This window comes from Chelmon rostratus, chromosome 18 (assembly GCF_017976325.1).
Source record: "Chelmon rostratus isolate fCheRos1 chromosome 18, fCheRos1.pri, whole genome shotgun sequence".
In the NCBI taxonomy this organism is placed as follows: Eukaryota; Metazoa; Chordata; class Actinopteri; order Chaetodontiformes; family Chaetodontidae; genus Chelmon; species Chelmon rostratus.
In genome coordinates this window covers 3,124,894-3,152,190 of record NC_055675.1, presented here as the reverse complement: position 1 = coordinate 3,152,190, position 27,297 = coordinate 3,124,894, and the positions used below count along the sequence as shown (strand labels likewise).

The following is a 27,297-nucleotide window of genomic DNA, read 5'->3' as shown; positions in this document are numbered from 1 at the left end:
AGATAAACACTGCTGTTTTATACTGAATATTTGAATGTGTTTAATCAGATTTGACCAAAAACTTGCCATCATGGTACACTTAAAGAAACGGTTTCACATTTTGGGTGATTTGCTTTCTGCTGGCGAGTGAGATGAGAATATTTATACGTCTTTGACAGATTTGTCATTAAAAAAGAATTGAATAACAAGAAAATGTCTGATGACTAATAAAATGTCAACAACCTGATGCCTGCTGGGGCTCTACACTGCTTTGTCATAGGCACCCAGTCAGCATTTATTTCACCACACCCTACCGGGAAGAGCTCAAACAACAGGGGAGAAGGGGGAAATAATTCCCTCAGGCTCTCAGACCAACTCTGAATCCACATGAGGAAGTAGTGATCTCAAACTCACACAGCGTCCTCTTCCTCGCTGGTCCGAGAGACTTTTTTTTTTTTTTTTTTTCTCAGCCGCGTGCAGTCACTTCCTCCTATGAGTAATAAGAGCGGCTTCACACCGACCGGTCTGCTTGTCAGAGAGACTGAGTGACTGAGAGCAGCTCACACACACACAGAGGCAGCAGCAGAGACTCATGCTGTGATCCACCACCTGCTGAATGTGTAAGTACAGAATAAGAAAGACAACCCGAGTCGCGTGACGCGCTGTTTTTGTTTAAATGTGAATTCTCAGTCAGACTCTGCACTTCTCTCCTGTTCAGACTTGTCACGTTGCCAACTGTGAGAGCCGAGTGAAGCGTCAGGGTCAGATTGTCTGTTAACTCAGTTAAAGAATAAAGAGCGCAGGTTGTTGGAGTTTGGACGTGTGAGGCAACCGAGCAGAGATAATCACACTCTTTATTTTCAGGGAAAAAATGTGTGTGAGGCCCTTGCAGATGTACCGAATGTCAACTCAGCAGCAAAGGATGTGGTTTGGTGCAGGTTGTAGCAAGCCTGCTCAAAGCCAAGCCCCTTGCAGATGGGAGGATGTCTCCGATAAAAACATCTTCACCTGTAGAGCCGAATGCCAGTGTCCCGCTTATGGTGTCACTTCAGATCAGATATTCATTTGTTATGGCTTTTGTAGAACAAGGAAACCCTGACGATGTTTGCATCGCATCTTTAGTTTTTTCCTCATACTTGAAATGTTTGCTTGACACATCAAATGCAGTGGAGGATAATTGATCAATGTGGCGTGGCAAAGATCAAAATGACTGTACAAAGACAAATGCTTCAAAGTATGACAGATATGTTTTGTCTGCAAACACAGAGTGGGGCCGGTTCATTATAATAGGCTTTTTTTTAAAGCTCGACATGCCTTCTCAGTCGCTGCTACGGTGGTTTTGTATTTTCATTGTTTCAGGTGCAACACCGTGTGACAAGTTTGTTAAAAGTGCTGTACTCAGAATAGCTCTGTTTGTGGGAGGAAAAGTGGAAGAAGTGGGTTGAGTCATTCAACAGTCTTCACCCTCAGATACATCAGTGTGATCTGTCTTTGGTCATGAAGTTCAGGGGGTTTCCAGAGAGACCAATGAAACACGTCTGGAATTGGGGTGAGGTTCATAGCATTAATAACCAGGCTCACCCTCGCATCACTTTCACTCATGTTTGTTTTGGTAACGGTCCTCGGTGACACTGCAGGTAAAATTAGACCAGGGATCAGTACAGACCCTCAGCTTCCTCTCTTCATGTGAGACAGGGGCTTTCTTAACCACCGTGACGTCAGCCAGTGTTTGCGCTTGCGTTGGCAGTCATGAGTCTGTGGTAACCAGACCAGATACTATCACAGAAAACCAAAACCATCAGTTGGTCCGAAAACCCCTGTGAGGCCGTGGCTGTTCTTCCTGTGTTTACAGTGACAGAGGTGGATCTGCCCCCGCCCCTTTTCACCCCTGTCATCTGCTCTAAAACACAGGCCGTCGCCGTGGAGACGCTGATGAACCAGAATAAGGAGGCGAAGAGGATTCCCCAGCCAGACGGTCCTGAGAAGACAGAGGAGAGGACACACACGCATTCTGAACCAGCATCCGCGATGGACCACCAGCAGCAGCACGCCAAAGTGGAGCGATTTCTCAAGCTGGGATACTCTCACAGTGACATCCTGAGGGTGCTGGAGAGCCTCCGTCATGACGCCCAGACCAACGACATCCTGGAGGAGCTGATAAAGACCTGCCACACTCGCACCAACAAAAGTGTTCCAAACAGCCCCAAGCTGGTGCCCAGAGGCTGCAGCCCCAGTCCCACTCAACCCAGACCCGGATCAGACAGAGAGCCAGCTGCTGGCTTCAGACCAGTGGTTATAGATGGAAGCAACGTGGCCATGAGGTGAGTCAACTCAGTATATCTATCACTGAGAAAACTTCAGTTTGTGTTTATATCCAGCTGCAGTGGTCGAAGATGTGCTCATATATATTACATGAGTGAAAGTAGCAATATCACAAGTCCTACATTCAAGATTTGACCTCAGTAAAAGTATAAAAGTATTATCAGCAAAATGTACCTGAAGTGTTGAAAGTAGAAGTACTTGTTAGGCAGAATGGCACATGTGAGAGTTTTATATTACTTTTTAACATATTCTTATTATTGCTGACGCCTTACAGCTTCTAGTCCAGGTGGAGCTAGTTTCCCTGGCTGGGGATTCATGAAGTCTATCTTATCTTAATATTAGCAACTTTACATGCTGTTGGCTAATTTAATCATATTTCAGAAGTTGCTCATGTTTTGTAAATCTGCAAAATAACCATAATTGTCAGGCGAATGCAGTGGAGTCAAACACGCCTCTGAAATGAAGTGTAGCTGTGTGAAGTAACATAAAATGGAAACAGTTTCCGTTTAATTAATTTCCGTTTGTATATCAACTTCTCTATTTGTGCCAAATCTTGTTTCACTTCACAGATTCGATAGCACCACACTTCCTTTTTAAAGATGTGGGAAGTAAAAACACACAGCATGCGCGCCTATATTCTTTTCTTTTTGTCCACTCGACTCAAGATGACACGATGCCTGAGGGGCAAAGTGTTCCAGGTGGCCACCGTTCTCGGATTCGGTCTGCTGACAGGAGGTGATACTCTTATCTAGCGTGACTTGCAATATGTGAAACAGTAAAAGAAGTGAAATTCCCACGTCGCGGCTGCCGCCTTTACCTGACCTAAATTGGGTAACAAGGAAGTTCTGAGTCAAAATTTGCTCATACAAATAACAAGGCAAGAAGGTGGAGGGCATGATATGAATTCAAAGTGGATGACAAAAGAGATGTTTTCACAACGCGTGTTCCTGTAAAGACATGAAGAGGAAGAGGGTTGAAGTATTTACTGTCACGCCTTTATTCCCAGGTAAGGGAGTGTAACTGTAGTCCGGCTTCAAGCGTGAAATCTCAGAGGCTGTGAGGGAGACTCTCACCAGGCTCCTCTTTCTGTCCCTGCATGTGTCCTGCATACCTGTGAGACTGACGTCCAGTGTGTCACCTCAGATCAACCTGTGTCCAACCTGAGCACAGCGCTCAAAGTCTTTGTCCTCACCAGTTTGTTTGATTGGGAAAAGGTCATGGATGATTTAGTATTGCACGTTCGTGACGTAAAAAAAAAAAACAATGGTGCAAATCAAAGCAGCAGAGGTCACGATATCCTGGCTTTTCGTCCTCAGAATGACTCAAGCTGCAAAAACACCGTAATGCAGCTCAGTATTATCTTTTGTTGGACCCTCCCTGCTCAGTAAGCGCCCACGTCTCTCAAACACGCCGCCCCCAGGGTTTAACGCAGGCTTGCTTATATGAATCAGTTGCCGAAACCAACCAAAATTACTCAGACAATCTCACTTAAGTCATTTTCTCAGACTGTTTAATGTCTTCTGTGTCTTCAGAGCCGCAGAGGACATTGAACAACTGGCCTCACAAGCATGACAAGTGACCTGACTGTGACGTCTACGTGTTTTCAGGGTTTACCAGCAAAACATTTGATAAGAGCATCGAATATGAGGTGCTGTGTGAGCTTAAAGCTGCACTAATCAATATTTTCCTATTAACAACGCATCAAATGACAACGTAATGTGAAATTAGCAGCTCACCTCAGTGTGTTTTAGCCTCTTTTAGCTGAATGTTTTCTTTATATGGGCTTCAGCTTCCGTGTTGTGTTTCCTCTGCTCCGATCATCCTCATGTCCAGCAGCAGCAGGCGGCTCTGACAAAACCACTGCACACTCCCTGCTCAGCAGCAGTCAGCAGACAGACTCAGCTAGACTCTTGCTGGTAAACAAAGCGAAGGACTTTGTGGAGAGCAAACCAGAGCTAAAAGGAGAGTAAACATTAGTCCTACATTTGCCAGGTGACCAGTGAATGCTAATGTTGCTCTGTGTCTGCTGGATGTGTAAATAGGCAACAGTTTGCTAATCTTAGCCACAACATCTGTATTAGGTGATGATATGTCAGTGTTGTGTTTACAGCTTATTGCACTGGCATATCACCATGTAAAACTTTAAAATGCTTTGCAGAGGGCTTCAGAATAAGTGCTTTTACTTTTGCATTTTAGACATTTAGATTTAGAAAATCTCTACATTTTTCTGAACACAGTACAGTTAGTTTCCTGTGATGGCTTGTTTCCATCATGTCACTGCTCCACGCGCCTCTCTCGTAGTTTCGTTAGCCAATCTGGGCGTGCTTCAGCTCAACAACAGATTCAAGCAATGAAATATACGAGTGTACACACAAGCCCGCTGTAAACATGCTGAGCGTCTGACTCTCTGACGGCATTGATTATATTTGAGGAAAGCCACAGGCTGCAAGTATAAATGATCAAGGAAATATCATTCGAAGTAAACTTTACAGCATGCCAATAAAGATACGCAGGTGTATAGTTCATGGACTCTGAGTAAATCTCAAATCTATCTCATGCCAAGCCTGTTTGGTACCTGTTGTATGCAAAATGTCTCACCACTTCCTGCTGATGGAAAGAAGGGGAACCCCCATGCGAGTGCACACACCCACCCACAGAAACACACACACACAAACACACAGACAGACACACACACACACATATACACAGTATTTACATTCGCCTCCAGGCAAAACAATCCAGTTTGGTTTGACAGTAGCTCCTGAGTTCAGCCTGGTAATAACTTCCACAGAACTGACAGCAGGTCAGACTTTGCTGTGTTCGTTGGATCGTTCACGTTTCTCATGCTCATTTATTCACGCTCTGCTCTCAAGGACTTTTCAAAAACTTTCATCGAGATGCTCCAGGTTTGAAATCAAACAGAGGCCTCAGTCTTTCTGGTCACATGATGGAAAATCTGTAAAACTGCTGCCATAGAAAATGTCATTCATCGCTCTTCCCTCGGGATGTAACATTTAACAACAAGTTATGATCAGGGTTTGAATTTGACACAGATGCTGCCATACACAATAGTAAAAAACATCATTTGGATTCTTCCATTTTAGGATTGATACGAGAATCGTGCCTTGAGACAAAATGCACGTGAAGAATTTGGGTCTGTGTCAAGTTACTCATCTCTGTGCTTTTGCAATTATGTTTTGCAATGTTTCTGAGAAGTCTAAGCACATGCCTTGAGACACTGTCTACTTCCTGCAAAAGGGAGAAGAGATTTGTGTGTGCACAACTAGCATGGAAACACAAAAGAAGAAGTCTTTTTTTTGTTGACTCTGGCTTCTGTGTCTTGATAGCCATGGCGACAAGAAGGTGTTTTCGTGCCAGGGCCTCCAGCTGGCAGTGAACTGGTTCTGGGACAAAGGGCTGAGGGACATCACTGTGTTCATTCCCCTGTGGAGGAAGGAGCAGCCGCGACCTGAGGCACTCATTACAGGTAAGATCGCGTGGCTGAGCCGAGGTGGCGCTGTCCTCTCACTCTGAAAAGCTGTGAGCTCATTTAAAGGAAATAGACACCGACTGTGACAGTCCCCATGTTATTTTTCTTGTCACGGAAAGTTTAATCAGGGTTTATGCACACATTTTTTCCTTTATTGTCCCAAGCCTGACCTCACCCAACTGTGATGTCATATCATAACGTGACTGCAGGTGGTTTATAGGCAATTAATCTAATGTGGCAGTGACTGTGGGCTGTGGACGGTGTGTGACTGCTGATCAGGATGAACCAGAATTTGAGCCTCGTGCGGATGAACCAACCAACAATAAAACAACTAAACTAGAACTAAAACCGACACTCTCACGTGTCCGCAATAAGATTTCACATGGCAGCTCCATTAAAAAGGCTCATCATGCAGCTTCTAGCTTCAGACCAGAGCTTCACAGCCTCACAATTACTGTGAACACATGAATTTTCAAAGTGGGAGTCATCACCCCCTAACATACATCAGGTGCTTTTGAGGAACTTCAACAACAGAGAGAGCTCAAACTTGTCCAGCTCTGAACAGCTCTCCATCCTGCTGCTCCACCCGCTGACGTCACTTTTGTTTTTGTCTGATGATTTGAGGGCAGTGAAACAAGCCTATAAGTTGTTAAAGCCAACAAATGACTATTTACACGTTCAGTGGATACATTAACGGTCATTTAAAGTCGCGTTTGTGCCCACCTGGTGCATGTGAGTCCAATATTCACTTTGCTTTTTGCAAACTGTTAAGTAACAGACTGTAGTAAACTGCAGAGCTCTCTGTGGGTTTGTCACTACAGCCAACCCTTTTCACATCACACACACTGATTCGACCGTTGTTCACACAACATATATCAATCAGCACAGCTTCAACTTGAGTTACCTTTAATCTTCATTGATTATGGAACAGCGGCCATATATTTGTATTTGTAATTAAGCTCAGTGACCTGAGGATCATCTCACCATCAAACTTACTGAGAAACAATTTGTTTTTGCAGAAGTTCTTGCTGTTCTTCAACATATATGAAAGGTGTTTTTAAAAAAAACAGTCATCTGAAGACATTTGAAGGACAAATGAATTATTATGATGACCTGGAAACCAACTTTTTAAATCCATCAGTCCACAGTATTAATTAGAACTGAGAATGTGCCAATTTTCTATATCAATAGGAGAAAATATCTGTTTTTCTGCTCTTTCTCATTTTAATTGTAAGTGAAAATTATCGATTCAACCTCTCATGTAAGCTTTTACGTGATCTGAAACACCTATGAGCAGGTTGTACTTTCCACGGAAAAAAGTCACAGGAAATGATGCATTTTACACTTAGAGCAGCAAAACAAGCAGATTCATTAAAAAAAAAAAAAGAAAAACTGAAGAAACAGTGGAAGCCACAGCACTGAGTGTCTTCCGTAGAGCATGTTGAGACAGTGCTGACGTGAGCTGGAAATATGTAATCACCAAAAGAGTCACCAAAATCAAGGAAATAAGAAAACCCAGTCTTTATATCTGTTCTGGCACGCCACTCTGGCACATAACTGACGGCTGCTGGTAAACTGTTATGCCATCACCCTGGCTGTTATCTTCACTCTGTTCGGCAGCATGAGCCTTCATGGAGGGCAGTTGTAGCCAGTTTGGACTTCCAGTGGCTACGGTGGATTCCACTGGAGTCCATCCAATGGATTTCAAATGGCTTCACTGTGAAAAACAAGTATCAAACTGTCTGTGGAAAAAAATGAGGAAATCCAGTACATTGTTCATGTTGGATCAAGTCAGCTAAGAATAGCCTCATTGCTGTGAGCAATTGCCAGCAGTTTACAAGGAAGCGCCATCGGTGCCAAGTGCAGTTCCACGCCTTTTATGATTGTGCCGTAAAGCCCACTGTCAAAACAAAGATTGCAAGATAAAGATAAAAGCTCGTATGGACTCCAACATGCAGGTAGCATGTCTGTTTGTCATTAAGAAACGCAGCGCTAACCTTGAGATCTGAAGACCAGAGCGGCAAAACTAGTACGCCTTCATCAGTTAGCCGTGGAAATCCTTCATCCAGCATCAGAACAGACTCGGTTTTCTTACATGTTCCCACAGCTATAGTGCTGGCTGTTAGCTTATGATCCGGTGCTGCAAAAATAATGCAAAAAGTATTGATTTAGTAGGCATTTCTCAGTTCTTTTCGATGCTAACAACAACAGTCATCTTATTTTTTACCACGCAGTTTTGTGATCGTGAGCACCAATCGAATTATTAAGATGTCCCTTTACACCAAAAGTCTGTCCAGTAAAATGAGTAAAACAATAAAAAAAAGCAACAATAAAACAACACTATTCTCATGTGTTTTTCCTAGATCAACATATTCTCCATGAGCTGGAGAGGAGGAAGATCCTGGTGTACACGCCGTCCCGCTGTGTGAATGGTAAGAGGGTCGTGTGCTACGATGACCGGTACATCATCAAGCTGGCAGTCGACTCCGATGGGATCATCGTGTCCAACGACAACTACAGAGACCTGCAGACGGAGAATCCTCAGTGGAAGAAGTTCATAGAGGAGAGGCTGCTGATGTACACCTTCGCTAACGACAAGTAAGACTGATGGCGGCGTTAGGTCACGTCCGCAGACAGCATTAGGGCATGTGGGCAGAGAATGGAAGGGACAGAGGGAGGGGGAAATGAAATAGCGGCACCTCTTCTAGCACACTGGTTAGACCGAAGGTTCCTTTGTGGCCCAACACAACAGCACACATTCAACTAACTGTGTCTCTGTGCAGGTTCATGCCTCCAGACGATCCTCTGGGTAGAAACGGTCCCACCATTGATGATTTTCTGCGTAAAAAGCCATGGACCCCAGACAACAAGCTGCAGCACTGCCCTTACGGTTGGTTTCTATTTCTGTTGGTGTCTATTTCTTCACCCAGCAGCACACAGAGCTGCTCTGGTTACACTTCCTTGTCCTGGGGGTTAAACAGCAACCACACAATACAATAAGGACCAGTTTGAGGAAATGTGTGCTCAACATTTGGGACATGCAACATGCCTGTTTTGATCATCTCTGCTGAAACAATGAATACGCACAACACAACACGTATAATTACATGTGTTTAGTTGCTTCACATGTGTGATGTGAAGCAACTAAAATCAAGCCAAGCAAGCAAATGTTGTGCGTTTGCAGCACCAGCTGTTCAGACCTGCAGTTACATTCCAAATTGCAGATGTAGACATGCAGCTGTGCACCATCAGTGCCACTTGAAGGACGAAGGCAGCGCTCTGACTGTAGCCATAGCTGCTGTGGTTGTAGCCATTCTGTGAGTCTGGCTGTTTTCTAGCCGTATCTATGGCTTCAGCTGTGGCTGTGATCGTGACTGGCTGGCTGCACTTACAGCACATAAAACTGGCCAGGACACTCCTGCCAGGATCTGAACCTGGTGTCAGCTACAACAGGTGTGTCTCCAGTACATCCCAGAAATGTAGGAATGGCTTCACCTCCACATGCTCAGCCAGCCATGACAATTCACACCTGCACGTAGGTTAGTTAGTGTTACACAGTAAAAACACGGCCTCGCTAATCAAAACAGCTAATAGCAACAATCATAGCCTAATCACAACTACAGCCGAAGCCTGTCAGTCGGCCTCAGCTGCAGCCGCTCACGCTGAACACGCTGATGTTTACCAGCTGCAGTGTCTTAGTTTAGCATACTAGCATGCTATCATTTGCTAATTAGCAGGCTGAAAGTCATGTCATCATTTTTGTATGTTGGTCAAAATGTAAACCAAACCCCCTCCAAAAATCATACTTTCTGATCGTCAGTCTGGGAAGTGCAGGGCAGAAAGACATCGACTGGACATCTGGTTTTGAAAACATGTCATAGACTAAAACATTTTCGCAACCCATAGAGGAAGTATAAATTCCCAGAAGATTTCAAGTCAGCTATGTAAGTGTGAAATCTCTGTCCTTGTGTTACTTCTTTACAAAAGTGAGAATTTCCATCGGCCCTCATTGAAACTGTGATGTCAATATGACATGATCTTTTTTTTGGATGAAAGTCTGTAACATAGTATGAATGATCATAGCATGAGAATGTTTTTATCCTTGCTCTTCCTTACTCCTCGGTGACTCCTGACTGGATCATATTGAAACCTGTGGAAGGCCACCCATCTGTCATGAAGAGATTAGCTGAGGAGTGATTCATAAGCCTGCCTATCAGTAAGGGACAGGGCCTGAGAGACACTCACAATGGGAGCTAGGGCCAAACAGCAGTCCAGGGACTCAGATCTCTAACAGAAGTGCTGCAGTTGGAGCGTCTGCCTGTTAACCAAAGGCACAAAGAAAGATGGAGGTTACAGCTAATTTGTTTGTGAAGCCAAGTGTGTTTACAGCAGTGAAGAAGGGACGAGAGGTTCTTACTGTGTACTCAGACTTACATCCTGTGTCAACAGTTTCTTGAGAAGAAGCATGTTTGCAGCTGTGGAGCCCAGAAATAACCTCTTCTTTCTTTCTCTCAGGAAAGAAGTGTACTTATGGAGTCAAGTGCAAGTTCTACCACCCAGAGCGGGCCAACCAATCACAGCTCTCTGTGGCCGATGAGCTGAGGGCGCTGAGGGACAGAGCCAAGAACTTCTCGCCCAAACCCAGCCTGCAGGACACGCACGGCTGCCCTGCTGTGTATCAGCCGGAGCACAGATACTCCTCCTCCACCCCTCCGCCCGTCAGCGCGGAGGATCAAACCCACAGGGCTTCACCCAGCGAGCAGTTCATCTATCAGAGAGACTCCAGCAGCCCGAGAGGCCAACTGAACACGAGCCTCCACCAATGCCCGAGCACGGATGTCGACGAGGCCTTCAGCTCCATGGAGGGCTCCATGTCCAGGCTCTACATCCAGGATCTGCCCTACAGCACGGAGCGCCCTTTCCACAGCTACAGCAGCGGCGTAGCCAGCTGCAGTCTGAGCCACGACGACTACTCCCTCTCAGGCTCACTTCACGGGAACATCCACGGGCCGTGTCTAGGTGGAGGAGGTTATTACCCTCATCAGAACGGTTCAGTGTCCTGCAAGCGCCCCATGTGCAGCGAGTGCAGGTGTGGTCAGTGGCAGACCAGGATGCCCCCCCACCACCACCCAGCATGGAGCTCCTGCCCAGCTCTTCCTCCACATAACGGGGAGCACCCTGTCCATTGCTCAGAGAAGCAGTACTTCAGACAGCCCTCCAACAGACAGAGCCTCAGCTTACCGAGGGACCCATGGGTGCAGGGCAGCTCGTGTGACGGCAGGCTGAGCAGCCGGGCCAAGAGCCCATCCAGCGAGCAGAGGAAGGGCCTGAGGAGCCAGCTGAGCACCCTCTTCCCTCAGAGCACAGTGGAGCAGGTCATGAATGCCTACCCTCACGTCTCAGACATGTCTGAACTGATTTCTCTCATCCAGAGCAACAGGACCAGCCACTTCTCCTTCTAAAATCCGTTCTTTACTCAGACTGAGCCCACATCGGAGTTCTCATCCCTAAAACCAAAGTGAAACTGGAAAGAAAGAGAAAATTTCTACTTTTCTTAAAGTGACTGTGAATGTGTATTATTATACAGTATAATCATACTGTGGGAAAACTGTCACTCTTGCTTGAACACATCCCAAACTTCCCTTTTATTTTAAGCATTAAAAAGTGTCTCAATCTGAGGAAGTCTTGAAAATGTAGCAGACTGAATGTTACTTCTTTATCCTGATATAAAAGTGCAATGCACTACGCTCCAGATATGCTACTTATTGTAGCACTGACAAATGTTTTATAAAGCAGTATGTGTTGTTTTCTCGTGTTGCCTCAAAGTGAGGAACTTTATTACACTATTCTGTACTTCTGTAAAGAACATCAATGACCTGTTCTTGATAGGAATTTTAAAGGCTTGTGTTTTTACTGCTGCCTGTGAAATAAAAAAAAAATCTCCAATCACTCTGGATATTAATAAGATGAACATATGAAATTATCCTTAGAGGTGGGTAAGGTAAATCATAGATATTTATAAGATATTTTAAATGAAAACTGATTAAAAGTCAGAACTGCTGCTGCATTGCCCTCTGGTGGTTAAAACTCTCAGTCACATTTCAATCAGCGATGACACAGCAGGTGTTTACATCAGTTGCTGAGAGGTCTGAGACAGTGAAGTATCACTTTTCAACCCTGTGTGACTGATTTTTACTGTAACATTTTAAGGAGCAGTTCAGCAATTTATAACAGCACAGTAAAAGCTAGAACAGCACCATAGGTAGAAAACAGTCATAAAATAATATCCACTCATTCACACCACACCACCACTATCTTAAGTATACTAACAACAGCTAAGATAAGCCACCACAACCTTCTGGTCATACCGGATCACATTAAACCGTAGCAGCAAAACCTCTGAGTGTCTTTAACTGAGAAAGTTTTATGGCTTCTAAAATCAACTCAAACGTTACAGAGACTAGATTTAAATCGGCAGGGCGGCCCCCTGCTTCAGTGCTCGGTGTTGGTTAACACTTTCACGTGTCAGGGTGCCATGGCCTTCTGTGAACTGCATTAACCTTGCTTTGTATCCAGCAGGGGGTCCTGTTGCATGTTGTCCCCATGACTCTATTGTCAGCTACACGCAAATGACATAAAATTCCCCCAAAATTTAAGGTTGTGTTGTCACAACCCAATGAGGATGCAGCTGTTTTCCACCATACAAAGGCAAAATCTCCAGTAGCACAGAAAAGTCACGTTCTTGGTCTAACAATCCAAATACCTAGTTCACAGAAGGCCTGTTGTCTGGTCATAACAGAAGAAGCACAGGTATAATTAATAACAGCACTATTCCATTAAGTGTTTCACTGAGCCAGCATGCACAGCACTAGCTAAGTGGAGTGGATCCACTGTTAATCCAGCTGCAGCTTTCATGCTCTGATGTACCAAAATGTTTGTGTTAGTTCAGAAGCATTACCATCAGAGCTTGTTAACCAGATTGCTCCAGTGGAAAGATGTGGAAACCTTAACATGGTGGTGTTAGTATCTCCATGTTTGCCTCCACAGAAACCTATGTTGGTCTCTTCTGCCACCTAGTGGATAAGATCATGTAGATTGTTGCGTCAAGTATCATGAAGACGAACCACAAAATTCAGAATAGATTTTTTTTATTATTTTTACAAATAACTTATCTGTTACAAAGACAGTTTTCCCAGCTAAAATCAAAAAAACACTTTAGATATCCAAATTATTTTTTTTCCATTTAATAAAACATGAATAAACTGCCTCTTCACACCAAGGTGCAGGTAAAGCTGAAAACTGGTTTCTTTGGGTTGGAAAAAGAAAAAAAAAGGTATGCCGTAAGTGCTTAAGAGACAATAATTCATCTTCTACTTTTAAATGGGTTTACAATGCTAAAATTTTGGTTTTAAAAATGGCACTCGGATGTGACAGAATAGATTATCAATACAAATTCAACAGTTGTAAAGGCACTGATGCAAGGCAACATTTCACAAATGTGGAAAAAACAAAACAAAGTAACTACTCCACAGTTAAGGTAAGTTAATGACAATAAGTAAACTTTAGAAACACCCTCATCAATAAAAGCTTAGGAGGATGAAATGAGCCAAATAAAAAAAGAGTATACAAAGTGGACAGTCACGTTGTGCTTACATTTTTGCTAAAACATAAGGGCTTTTTTTGCCTTGTCTGCTTCCAAAACAACTGTGACCTGTTGTATATAAGGCACCCACATGAATATTTCTACATCACAGAAACAGAAGCATATTCACTTTGATACCTCGTAAAAACCCAATTCACGTGCACAGCAACATGGAAACGTTTAAGCCAATCAGCTGTTCCAGGAGCACTTTGACATCGATCTGCAGTCACATCCTGGTTATACTGGAAAATGAGTGTCTCTTTGCACTGAGGTGTAGTTGTCCCCAAACATTAAACCTACATTCCAGTTGTCAGAGAAGATGGCAGTTTGTAATTTTGCTTTTTGACCCCTTCCCTACCCCAACAGTCCCGACATATTTGGTGTCCTGGGGAATTAAAAAAAAAAAAAAAAAAAGACTCCTCCATCGCCTTCCACTTTGCTGCATCTGCAGATCGTACACAGGAAACTCAGCAATTGCACAAGCGATGAACGGACCGGGCAGATGTAGCTTCATGATGACTGCAAGGGTTTTTACTGCTCTGCTCCTCTCCTTCTGCAAGGCTTCAACTCTCACAGAAATCAAGTAAAAAGCTTAAAAAAGGGAGCATGGTGCTTATTTGTTTTGAAAGAGGGAAACAAAACAAGACAAAAAAAGTTAATAAAGTCTATAAAGCTATACTTACAGGAAATACAAGTGATTCATAGTGTGAGGAAGAAGGCTTTTAAGGCACATTCTAAAATTATGTACAGTAAAAAGCTCAGGGGGAATTTCTGCCTCCGTGTACTGTACACAAAGCATGCAACTTAGTTTCTTTTTTTCATTAACTCATGACTGAAGAGACAGACATACTGAAGGGGGAGGACAAGAGGCGCGTTTCAGTGGCAGCGATACTGCCAGTTCCTCCTTTGGCATCCTCAAGAAACAGCAAACAAACTTTAAAGTCCACGATTAGTCTGTTAGTTTTCCCTTCAGATGGAGAGCAGTGGCTGAACACAGTTCCCAATCCCCGGTCATGCCACCACAGAGGAAGAAAAACAAAAACAAAAATAAATCAGCAAAAGGCACATTGGCACCTGTGTTGTGTGTGCATGTGTGTGGGTGTGTAGGTGTGTGTATGTGCGCCGTCACACTGCAGGGCCACACTCGTAATACTGTAAGTGGGAGCAGCGAGGTATCCCCAGGGGTAAAGTGTCACCCGTTGAGCAGAAAAGGAGGAGGTGACCCCACGCGATCTGAGTCTCTAAGGTGAGGTATCATCCGACTCTGCCGGCCTTTATGAAAAAACACAAGCTGTAAACACTATCCAGTCAAGCCTTCAGTGGACAGCATTCTACAAACCTTAGAGAGGAGAAAAGAAAAGGGAAAAGACACAAGGAAAACAGGCTGCATGATGCCTACAACCCGTCTGAGTTTTCATACAACTAGGGAAAAAGAACAGAGAGGGCCCTTTTCTATTCTAGTCTGGTAGAAGACAGGCGGCAGAGGAGGGGGCGGCACGTCGCAGCCTCGGTGGCTCAGAAGTGACGCGGGAACTCGCACTGTTCACAGCGGTTGAGGGCGGGATGGTTGAGGAAGGTGCAGGCGGTGCAGTTCCACTGCGTCCCCTCGTCCTCCTCCTGGTCTGCGATGGGCTTCACAATCTTACTGCCCGGGTCTGTGAAGAGGAGAAGGAGGAGGAGGAGGAGGTCAGGACAAGTTTATCTATGAAGTGATAACATGGACATCAGAGTGGTTTATATATGTGGCTGTATTACTGTGGAAGTGAACACTGCTGTACCAGTGTGCTTACATGCACTGCAGTAATGTGATTACTACCCACTTGGCAGTTATCTAATATAAACACAGAACCTGGAGGCACTTCTCAGGTTAAAGGCTTAATAAGAAGCTGGAAAACACACACAGCGGACATCTGCTGCTCAAAAACACTTCTAAAAGCTTTCTGAGTCAGGCCATGAACATGGAATTCAGTCTAGACAAGGGAAGTATCATTAGCCTGAAAATAAGTGCAACACATTGTACTGTCTCCTAACTTGTTGGTAGGCTGAAATACTGCATACTTTTACCTCTTTAGGACTCTAAAAAGTATTCAGTTCGGTTCATTTTAAATGGTCCGAGCCAAAAACCCACTGCGCTATGTTTTTCTGGAAGGTGCTGTGTTGTATAACCTTAAAATTATGCATTTTAGTTTATAAAATACTTTGGCTTTAACAATTTTTCAACTTAATAATCGAGGGATAAAAATACGCCTGAATACCAAGGAATGAGTGGATTCCAGATAAGCAAATAATCTTAAATATAATCACATAATATAATCTGAAAAAATCAAGGCCAAAATAAGCTTGTGGACTGCATTAAAAACTAAATAAATGGTTGACAACAACGGGAGGAAGAATGGAAGAAGAGCGGAGGGACAGGAGATACCAACCAAGTGGGAGAGAAGGGGAAGGACCAGAGGACGGCTCCATCATGAGCTCAGAGGTCACATTATATCTACATCCTCTCCTGTCTGGCCCAGGTATGATGGACCGAGCAGAAAGCAAGGGATGGATGGATGGGTGGGTGGATGAGAAGTAGGAGGGTGGATGGATGAAAAAGATTAGAGGGGCAGGGGAAGAAAAGTGCAGAAATGAAGAGGTCAGTAGTCAGTCATTAACAGGGTTAAACCAATAACTTGGGCTGGTCTGTAATGATTGACCACATGCAGATAAGGAACACACAAGCAGGACAACCAGAGATGATACCTGATTGATTCATTTACTGTTCAGTAGTAACTGGAAACGCGTCCCTCATTTCACAGAGCTGTATTCACAGCTTTCCTCACCACTGAGGAGGTGTGATTCATTTACAGTTTCAGTATAACGTTTTATTGTCTTGTGACAATCAAATATCTGCTCCAAAGCAGTGAGTACTTGTCATGTTTAGATACATTTGATCAAATGTAACGATTCATCTCTGTCACAAAACACTGTAAATGTCATTTTTAAAGACTTTGGCATTGGTCTTTAACAGCCCATATTGGTACAACCCTGATGAAAACATGGAGTAGTGAAAGGTTTCCACAGTGAAGTTAGTACTATCAGCCTTTTAGATTTAGCTTTAGGGGTCATACGGCTGGTTTTGTATATTTTGGCCTGTACAGGTCCAAATCCAGAGTATTTAAGTAAACACAGTTTGCAGCTGATTATCTAAACATGCAACACCACTGAAAGTCCTTATAGCCAGTAACTACAGTCTGAAAACATCACGAGACAAAACGCTGGAAATAAATGAATGAATTAATAACTGAATAATGGGCATATGGGCATATGCCTGACTTAGCACAAGCCTAAGCACATAATAAAAAAAATTGATCAAATACATACATCTAACACAAGAAGTCCAATAAAATAAAGGAATGCGTCTGATGAAATCGAGAATGACCACGCAACCTTTTCTAAACTTACCAATACATAAAGTACCTTTGGGTTTGGGTGGGACAGGACCAAGGAATCCAATGTTGTCATAAAAATTATGGATTGCACTGGGATTAAAGTGTGGTCCTGTAAACAGATGGAAAAGGAGTGGAAAGGTGGGTTTAGCTTCCATTTAATGCCAGACTTTTTCTCATAGTGCTATGGAGTTAACACCTGGAGTAGGCACATACTGTATATACACTCCAACCTTTTATCCTCTACACATTAAAGGCATCACAGTGATGTAAATGTGTGGCAGGAGTGAATATGTTCAGAAAGGTGAGCATCCGCCTGCACACAGAAAGGCTAAAACATCTTTTGAATAGACGATAAGACAATAATGAATACATGCATTTATAAAAGTCATACATCCACATACTGTATCAGGATGATTTCTGAAAAAAATGAAGTAGACAAGCTGAATCTTATATAAAATGATCCAAGTGCCTTCCGTCACCTGTGTAAACTGGCTGGTTGGTCGACCTCTAATAGCAGTGGAGTGCTGCCAGGGGGGCAATAAATCCCTTGTTACCAACTAGCAACAGGATGCAATTCAGGAAGAACTGGTAGTTAACAGCACAATGGCAGCAACTTCACTGTGTGTCGAAAGGATGTGAGCAGGCCTGGCTGGCGTGCTACAGCTGCACACTTTAAATAAATATCTGACCTCCCTCACTCAATGACCTACTGTTAACATATTATACAGCACAGACAAGAATGGAAGCTGTGTGAGAGTTTAAAACACCCCAAACACCTGACAGTACTGAATCAGACAGACACACAGGATCATACCTCTGGTTTGAAGGAGATCAATTTCTTTGGTGAGGCAGTCAATGTCGATCTGCAGTAACCTGTTTTTGCATCGCAATTGCTTCATTTCCTCAATCTGAAAGAGAATGAGACAGGAAGGGATGAGCTAGTTAGCCGTCGGACACCAGCAGCTCGAAGGCGAAAAATGTTGGACATCCAGCTTCTTAGTCAGTGGAGCAGATCTGTGAGCGTGTCGGGGGGAGAGCTGCTCCCGTCTGCAGAGCTGGCTCGCCTTAGTAAACAACACTGAACCAAGGAGCAACTGAGCTCAGCAACACCAGCCAATTAACCTTCCACAGCCACTTTCCCCTCTGTTGACTCAAACTGTAATAGCTGACAAAAACAGCTGACTCAACAAAAAGCTAAGAGCAGTATTTCGTCTGAACTCAAGAGGTTTCAACAAACTCACAGCCGCAAATCTAACATAAACATGAAGGCGTGCAGATAATACGCAAAAAAAAGACACGTTCACTTTGTTTCCTTTTCAACAATCACTCTTTTCACATTTTGTCTGAACTTACTGCAGAGCTCCAGAATGAACTGTGAAGTGAATCTGACATAAATGGTGTGCTCTGTCAGTCTGAAAATATGGAACGATATCATCCAAATCATAAACAGACCCTGTAATCAACATAGTTTGAGGGTGTAGGAGCGCTGATGTGCCGTGAGCTGGAACCAAGAATGGCAATGTGACCCAGATCATTTTGTTTTGTCTGTTCAGCCTTTTATCTGTCAGTAATAACCAGTAAAACATTTGTCTGCAATTACAAAGAACATCTCTGATGACTCACATTGCTGAGTTACATTACAGGTTTTTATATCGATTGATCTGCCAGTGACAGATGTTGGTTAGAGTTCTTCTGCTTTTCCTTTTCAAACTTTTCTGCATTCTGGGTAATGTTAGCGGGAAAATAAGACCAAACTGAGTTATATCACACTAAAGCTGAGGATTACTCAGGTTCTCAACAATAAATATCACAGTTTGTTCAATTAGAACAGGGGTCCTGTGTATCATTACCTTCTCCCCTATCGCTCCTCACATGTCCTGTCTCTATTTTAACTGTCACTATCAAATTAAAGCAAGATACATAAAAATAAAACTACCTTCACAACAGACACATTTCTATCTTTACTAGCACTGAATTAACTTACAGATGGAATCTGGGAGGCCGAGTTGGATCTCTCCAGTCGTCTCCTGGTCAGGTCGTTCTCCATCTCGTTGACCTCCTCTTTTAGTTTCTCCAGCTTCTTCTTCTTCAGCTCCAGCTCGCGCCACAGCCTATCCATGCGGGCCTTCTGATGGACCAACAACGCTGGACAACACACACAGACAGTACTGTCAGCAGCTGTTGCCTCTGTGCTATATTAATTCACTGGTTAACTTTACTGAAAACGTGAAAATAACTTGACATGACACATCATCAAAAGAGCCAAAGAAATTCAAAGAATTACATTGAGAAACTCCCTGTAAGTAAAAACTGCAGATCAAAACTAAATCTGCTGATAATGCCTCTAAGGAAAACTTCAGTATACAGCACTACATTTTCAGAAACACCACAGTCTAATCTCTGCATATACCAGTCAAACCAGTTTCTGAGCATAATTCCTTGTGCATAAAAACAACTTGGTGTAAGGAGAGACAGAGGAGCCACATCAGATAGCAGACTGTTTCTCAGTTTGTGTTTGATCACCTATTGTGTAACATGAAGAGATCAGACTTATCCCAGTTAGCAGACTGCTGCAGGCAAATTCTACTGCAGTGGTTAATACAGAACCATAACTGTGCACATGACTTGCTCAAGTCTCTACAACATGTTTCCCATAATTCATGATGGTTCCCACATCTTTTGACAGGTTAGAACACCTCCCACACATACATTCAATGACAAACAACTCCCCCTCTCTGCTGCCACACACAAACACGTGCGCCTCTACAAATTACGGGGAGATGGTCTACTGGTGAATGTTTATCCCGTGACACAGAGATGATACACTTGTTGTCCTGTCAAAATGTCCTCAAGCTCATGCGACCTGCTTAATACCAGTCACACAATGTGAGCGTGGTGTTTTCCAACAGCCCAACACTTGTGCAGCTGGATATAAAGTGAACATGAAAAAAGCCAAATGAAGGTGACATTTCATTTGTGCTGGTGTGAGTACATTTACATGATTTCATACATGTGGTGCTGGCTATTTGTTATGGTACACTGGCTACCTATTTTGCACTGACAACTTGGTTTGGTCATCTAATTTGGTGCTTTACAGTGATTTTAGTTCAGCTGTGATGAAGGCAAATGTGTCCTAATTCTTAATCACGGAGGACAGCAGTCTTTGTTTTTGGTTCTTGGATTCACCACATTATTTCATTCAGTAGCTGATAACAAGCCACCACTTTCCTGCAGACTACTTAAAACAACATCTAGATTCTCACCATTTAAATTCTTTCTCATTATTAAATTTTCCTCTGTAGTTAGCAATAAGGGGCATGTTGAGGGTGGAAGCATCCCTTTTAAGTTAATTCCTTCTTCCTGTACCACCAATGCTATCTCAGTGTACGTCAGGGGTCATATCCTGATTGTTTTAATTTTACTTGAACTCTATTTTTACATGAACTTTCTATCACCTGGGATTGAGGAAATGGAAAAACAGAAAAAAATGTTTACATGACGTGCTGTAAGACCTGTTATGATTCTGTTCTAAATAAAAATTTGAATGGAAAAAAAACAACATTCAGATGTATCATTTCACCTGACATACTGTTTAAAGGTACCTTCCCTTATTGGTAAACTCATCCCACGCTTTTTCATTTCAAGCAAGCTGTGCAACAGATGACAGACAGTTCTCTTCCTTACTCAGACATCAACATGGGCCCATCTCACACCTGATTAGACAGGCATGTTGCTGTCAGTTGTCTTTTCCTAGGAACTGTCAAACTGGAAAGACCTGGTGGAAAAAAATCTTATTTCTCCTTAACTATGCCCCAAATTAAGCTGAGGTGACAAATAGGTCACGCAGTAGTAGTAGTAGGCGTTGCAGATGTAAAATGAAGTGTTATTCTGTAACACTTCATTTTACATCTGCAACGCCTACTTTTAATTGTTGTTTTTGAGTTTCAGGAATTTGGGGAGGGACTGAGCTGCGTTATTATCCAAAGGTTCAGTGAATGATCTGCTATGCATCTGACTAAATTAATTCTGTTTCAAAACTGAACTGTGTGAGGTTGCTAACCCACTAAAACCACAATAACAAACATATAAAAACAAATACATGCTTTCAAAAAATATACTGGGTCCAACAGGAATGATTGCAGAACCAAAAGGGTCATGTCTTTTGGCACCAGGTGTTAAGTCAGGTAAGTCTATTTGGATGAATCAAATAACACTTAAGTCTGTTATTTGAAAGAGGCTTTCACTTTCCAGTCACAACCGGGTCTTCCAACAAATTATGTAATTACAATAATGTTTTTCTGCTGCCAAGCATTAACAGCTACAGTAATGGTGTGAGTGGTGACGTGTGATGGCGAACACATTCATGTTTTATTAACAGTCGCGTGGCAACAGGTGTGTCTTTATCAGGTACAGCACTGAATGTGACTCATTTGGTGTCAATATACATTTTTTCAAGCCAAAGCAGATAAAGGAGAAGAAAACTGAGCTGATGAGGGTCAGCAGCAGAGGTAGCATGACCGGTCTAAAGCCCCCCCTTGGTGGTAGGCACCACAGTGCAGAAGCCGCAGCCGGTGACTCACACATAATACTGTGAAAAGCCCAAAAAAGGAAACAGCAGTGTGCTCTGACACGTTTGACTCACGCTGCAGAATCCGCCAGTCTCAGGGGTCGTCAGAGCAAACACAGCATTTAATGTGGAGGACTCACACTGTCATCATCACACTGGTCCTCACTGAACGAGTCACCTTTGCTTTTATCTACCTCATGGAGACGGACATGCAGAGTAGTGTTTCCACACTGACTGAACTTTGAGTCACTTTGAGTGACAGCAAGTGTACTCAGTTTGGCTCAAGAATTACATTACAGTCAATGTTATGGAAAGAGACTTTTAAAATCACAAAGTATACTTTGTAGTAAAATTACTTTCTTGGCAGGGTGGAGTGGAAAAAGCATCTAGACCCTCTGCTTGTAGCAAAAAAACCTGTATAATATCATTCAATGTTGGAGCTGGTCTAAAAACTGCTCTTTTTGCCTTATCACTTTGTACACTTGACATTTGCTAAACAATCAATAAACAGTAAAGCAAACAGCTCTAACAAAACACCAGAGGCCTATTTGATGAAGAATTCACAGTGTAAACAATTTTTAGACATTTTCGCCTGTTTGGTCCAAGCTGTTAACTCCTTATTTAAAGTATGTATGTCAGAAACTTGTGGGCATTAGAGCTGATCTGTGTGAATTCTGTCACATTTCATGTGCATGTGTTTCTATTCGGACATTAAGACTGGGATTATGATCAAATAATGATACTCAGCATTGCTCACCTTGTGTGTACGCTGCATCATCAGAGCCCATGCTGAGTCTGCGATGCTCACTCGGCCTCTCCCTGTGTGGCGACAGAGGGTCTGAGAGATGGAGGGGGTCTGGCTCCACAAAGTGGTGGTCTGAGGGTAGGCTGAGGAGATTGTTGGGCTCAAAAGTAGGGGACACAACTCCGGGGGACACAGCTGGGGGCTTATTGGGTGACACCGTGATTTTAAAAGTGTATTTGGTGTTGGGCTGAGTCACAACCACGCGTGGGGAAGAAGCTGTGCCTCCCCCTCCCACAGAGGCACGGGACTTGGGAGGATGGTGATGGATGTAGGCGGGGCCCATGCTCACTTGGCCCCCCATGTTCCTGGCTCCTGAGGGCCCCTGCAAGGGAGGGTTGGCTGAGATGTAGACTGTGGGAGGGTTTCTACCCCCACTGTCATCGCTGGAGGCATTGGCAGAAATGTAAAACTTAGGTTGGGAGCGGGAGCCGGCTGAGGCCACGACGGCCTCCTCAGAGGGAGTGGTAGCAGCAGTAGGTGGGCTGGCAGAGATGTAAACAGTGGGCTGGCTGCGGCTCAGACCTGGGCCTCCAATGGAGAGAGGGGTGGTGGGGACAGTAGCCACCCCAGTTGAAGAGGAGGAAGAGGACGGGCAGGAGGAGGAGGTGGAGGAGGACCGGGGCCCACTGCTTGTCCGCAGCACGGCTGTTGTAGTTGTGGAGTTGCTCCTCTGAGGAGATTCAAGTTTGATCTCTATCTGATTCTTCCGTGGGCCAGTGGAGATGTTCTGGATGTTGTACTGACTGATGGTAGACAGAGAGGTGGGCATGACAGAGGAGGAGGAAGAGGAAGACGAGCATGAGGAGACACCGGAGGAAGAGGCCTGGCTTCCAGTGGGAAGAATGGAGGGCGCCTGGGGATTTGTGGGGGAGCTGATTGGCATGTAGACGTGAGAGGTCTGGTGGCCCTGGGTCTGGTGTTGTGAGGTATGTGAGGAGGCGTGCTGAGGGCCGGACCAGGAGCCGGACAGAGAGGAGGGGTGTGAGATCTGGTAGATCTGCTGCTGCGGCTGAGAAGTGGGGCTGTACTGGGCCCTGCCTCCCTGCGGCTGGTTCTGCCGGGTCGTACCAGACTGGCTAACATAGGGCCTGATGTAGATAGAGTTACCCTGTGGACTGCTGAGGCCCGACTGTGGCCCACCGTGTATGTGCAAAGAAGTGGGGGTGTTGCGGCCTGTCTGAATATTAGGGGCTAGCGTCACGGTAATGGGGTTGAAGCGTGGTGTCTGCTGTGCACCCATACTCGTTCCTTTGACACCCAGGGGGTAGAGTCCAAGGTGCTGTGGAGGCTGTGGTTTGCGTGTGGGCTCCATCACACCAAACACATTGAGGCTGGAAGGCACCTGCACTGGGGCTGACTGGGGCTCCTGCTGAAAGAAGTCACTGTTGGGGGCCTGGCCTGTCTGGAGGGGCCCGTCACTCAGGCTGTGGGCCAGAGTCCGGCTGCCATTCATTCTCAGGCCGTCCCGAACCGGGGCCACATGCACATTCTGAGACTGCAGGCCCAGGTTCAGCTGGGTCATGTGATTACGAAGCCTGGTGAAGGTGGGGTCGTCAGAAAAGCTGAGGTTTCCTTCTTCACTGTACAAGTAGCCCGGACTGACCTGGGACAAGTATTCACAGCAGGCGTCTAAATTGTTGTTGTTCTGAAGGAAAGAGAGAGAGAGAGAGGAAATTAACTCATTATGCAATATCGCTTTTTAAGGGAGGAACTCTAAAGTGTAAAGACAAAGATGCAAACATTCATACCTGTTTTTACATACATAACTTTACTAACATTATATCATAACATTCTTCATTAGCTTATATAGTAAATTTACAACTCCTACATACAAACCCAACTCCAAAGAAAGTTGGGACAATGTGTAAAACATAAATAAAACAGAATGTGATAATCTATTTTGACACATGCTGAATCGAAAACAGTACAAAGACAATATATTTAATGTTTTACTTCATTAGCTACATTGATTTTTGTAAATATGTGCTTATTCTGAATTTGACATCAAAAACAGGCTCAGTCGTTCACATGCTAGGATGGAGGGAGCTTCATCACTTTGTGAACACATGATTGTAGAAAGGAGATTACTACATGGGCTCAGGAACGCTTCGTTTAAGCATGGCTGATAAACACAGGCTGACATCAAACAAAACACTGCTTAATTAATGTTGAGTTACAACTAATTTATCATTTCCCTCAGATCTTTCCTGGCATTTCTCTCCTCTGACTGTATATTCCGTGTTTTTAGTTTGCTCTGTTAAAACAACAACAGCTTGGCAATGGAGCACAGCTGATACTCAATTTTTGAGACTGATACCAACACACATACTTAGCTAAAAAAATCAGTTGAAATATATCTGCCAATGTTTTTTTTTTTCTCAAACATATAACATTAGAATCTGTTGCATTTTGCGTTGAAGAATTGAGAATTGTGAACAAGATACTGTATGTAGAGAGTGGGATATTTTAGAGTTGAAATATAACCTAAGGTTGTAGGTTATTTTGTCTGTAATGGGGATACTGCTTGTTAGTTAATAATTATTGAACAAAATGTGCTGCCACCGATATAACTGCAATGAGCCAGGGGGCTTTACTTTGCAGAAATAATCTTTTCTGGTGTCAGAGAACTTCCTCACCTGCAGAACACACTGGGAGACAACACCCTCTGGTACTTCAGGGAACTTCTGGCGCAGGTCATGCAAAACCTGAATGTCAATCTGGTGGCTTCCCTGGGCCATTCGTATGTTGCCAGGTCAGGACTGCTTGTTCTGTTCAGCGCACTGGGGCGTCAGTCGTGGCAGCAAACCGCCTTCATCTTGAACATCTTCTAAATTGAAACAAAGATAAAAAGGAAAACATTTGATAAGAAAATAAAGTTCTCTCCATATGATTTATGTAAAACCATAAAGATACACACAGAATCCAATCTTTCTCTACTCCATACTCAGAGGGGAATCTTCACAGTCATATGAGCTGAACAAGTCTGTGTTTTGTTAACGTGCAGTGAAAAAGTGAGCATGTACAAGTGAGCCAAGGTGGTCTACTGCGACTCCATTCTGCAAGACATCCATCAGGCATTTGAAGTTGTCCATTTCATTATGCCTGGGAACTTTCAAACCAAAATTCAAGACATCCTCAATGAGAATAGATAGCATTCATTTCAGAAGCCCTCCTCCCCACAAAGCCCATTAGTGAAGGAATGGCAGGGGGAGGAAATCACCTCGGATTGACTACCGGGAAACTAGCCTTCCCAACAGACTGCAAACAGTAGTCTGGTCATGAGGCAGATCTTCAGATAAATATCTGTTAAGCTCCAATGTACAGCGGCTCGGCAGAAGAGTTTATTGCCGAAAATAACTCAGTAACTTTGTGACGCTGCAGCACAAAGACACAGATCGGCAGGGCTATAAACTTTGATTGCTCCTGACTGTCTGACATCTGAAATCTGAGGAAGGTACAGTGGAACTCACTAATAGATTTGGAGGTAAAGTTCAAAAGTAAGACAATGGTGGGGCTGTGTGGACTTGAGCAGATGTGCCGCGTTTTCTGCTATTGGATTGCTTGCATATTATAGATATGGTCAAACAGGACAAAAATTGACACAAGGATACAGGATACATGTTCACACGCTGCTACAGAATGTGGAAACAATATAGAGATGCCTATGAGAAAATATTTCACCTCTTCAACACCCTCAGTTATGAGGTTTCATTTGCTATTATGTAATGATCTTAGAATAATACATGCAAACTAAACCAAATAAGGCCACCAATGCCCTTAATGCTCTGAATAAAAAGCAACCTAGTAACCAATATACATATATATTTTTTACTTTAATGTAAAAACACTGATTTTCCAATATTACCACAATATCAGCATTGACCCCACACATTGATTATCTCAATTTTTTTCCTCACTCACTTACTCTCGCTCTCTCACACACACAAACATTGACAACAACTTGAAAAGCCCCTCCTCTCTGTGCACACTTTGAATCAAAACATGATCATGCACAAGAGGAAGGATTTCTAGCTTTCCTTGCAGAGAAGCGGCTGGATGAATTCCAGAGTCCACAAGTGGTTATTATCATGAACAGCCCTGCAACACTGACACATTCTGATAAATCAGTCTATGTTCTTAGCACAACACTGTCAATCTCAGAGACATAACTCTTCAAAATAGTCGTTAGCAAACACGGAAGGAGCTGGGAAAAGATAACTGCAATCAAGCCAGCCATCGGTTGGACTGTGATGCATGCCTATTCACGCTGTTACTGTACCAGTGCTTGAAGGGGCCAGAAAGGACGAAAAGCTTGCTGTTATTTGACACAGAGTACAGCAATGGCGCTGTATATATTGTTCAGTTACTTGGCAATTAAAGTATTTGTAGTGGAGCACGCGCGTGATCTGGCATACCATCATACAAACTCACTCCACAAATCATTAATCTGGACGAGAAACACGGACAAACATTACACAGAGCTTAATAGTCACGGGAACTTGAAAGTTTAACTGCATGACAGCCATGTCTAGTTATCCCACACTTTTCTCCTCACCACACTCTTTCGAAATATCTTCCTGTGGGAGGTTCAGATGCCATTCAAAACAATGTGACACATGAAGCATACCCTGCTCTACTCTCTGCATGTCAATGCAGTGTGTGGGACACATGAGTGAAGGAACAAGTCTCTTAAAAGCAATCTTAATACGTCATTGAAAATTAATTTTGAGGACTGAAATAACCCAGAAACTCTAGAGACACTTGAACACAGTTATTTAATGATGAAGAAAAGTCAAGAGTGTGCTTCATATTACAATGGCCCCTTATTTCTGCCAAGTATTTATCTGAGCAGCTGTGTTTCTGTCTTATCTAAGTTATGAGGATGTCTAATATCATAACTGAAAAGTCGTAAATTGGCTTTGCAAAACATCCGTATGTAGCTGATAACAGAGAGGGGAGCTATTTGGCTACTGTCAATAGTAGGGCACCAACCGCAAGTAAGAGGCTAAACTCAGAGACAGAGAGACCTGAGCTACTCTGGAGGTAAGTGATTTGTAGAGA

General features: G+C 43.6%; 2 protein-coding genes across 6 annotated transcripts in view; one reads left to right on the top strand and one right to left on the bottom strand.

Annotated features, from left to right (window-relative positions):
• Window positions 1-466: 466 nt before the first annotated feature.
• LOC121621922 (probable ribonuclease ZC3H12D) lies at window positions 467-11,731 on the top strand. The gene is made up of 6 exons (XM_041958653.1): window positions 467-599; window positions 1,891-2,300; window positions 5,649-5,788; window positions 8,155-8,389; window positions 8,575-8,681; window positions 10,307-11,731. The coding sequence occupies exons 2-6, from the start codon at window positions 1,912-1,914 to the stop codon at window positions 11,251-11,253; spliced, it is 1,818 nt and encodes a 605-aa protein (XP_041814587.1). The 5' UTR covers window positions 467-599; window positions 1,891-1,911; the 3' UTR covers window positions 11,254-11,731.
• A 1,197-nt stretch (window positions 11,732-12,928) lies between these two features.
• The window catches only part of tab2 (TGF-beta activated kinase 1 (MAP3K7) binding protein 2), a 38,782-nt gene continuing 24,413 nt past the window's right edge, over window positions 12,929-27,297 (bottom strand). Inside the window, exons 2-8 of one of the 5 annotated variants that reach the window (XM_041959048.1) lie at window positions 24,873-25,063; window positions 22,189-23,881; window positions 18,849-19,009; window positions 17,679-17,772; window positions 16,878-16,973; window positions 15,860-15,940; window positions 12,929-15,088 (exon numbers count right to left, since the gene is read on the bottom strand). In XM_041959048.1, the coding sequence (XP_041814982.1) occupies window positions 14,949-15,088; window positions 15,860-15,940; window positions 16,878-16,973; window positions 17,679-17,772; window positions 18,849-19,009; window positions 22,189-23,881; window positions 24,873-24,974 (2,367 nt within the window). In that variant the 5' untranslated portion in view covers window positions 24,975-25,063 and the 3' untranslated portion in view covers window positions 12,929-14,948. The remainder of the gene's footprint in view (window positions 15,089-15,859; window positions 15,941-16,877; window positions 16,974-17,678; window positions 17,773-18,848; window positions 19,010-22,188; window positions 23,882-24,872; window positions 25,064-27,297) is intronic. The other 4 variants (XM_041959050.1, XM_041959049.1, XM_041959051.1 and 1 more) reach the window with 4 other exon arrangements.

What these genes read in the sequence shown, in the direction of transcription:
- LOC121621922 (XM_041958653.1), top strand. Translation starts at nt 1,912, where the DNA reads ATGAACCAGAATAAGGAGGCGAAGAGGATTCCCCAGCCAGACGGTCCT. An exon ending in GGAAGCAACGTGGCCATGAG is followed by an intron (nt 2,301 to 5,648) that starts GTGAGTCAACTC and finishes GTGTCTTGATAG; the next exon opens with CCATGGCGACAAGAAGGTGT. An exon ending in TACACCTTCGCTAACGACAA is followed by an intron (nt 8,390 to 8,574) that starts GTAAGACTGATG and finishes GTCTCTGTGCAG; the next exon opens with GTTCATGCCTCCAGACGATC.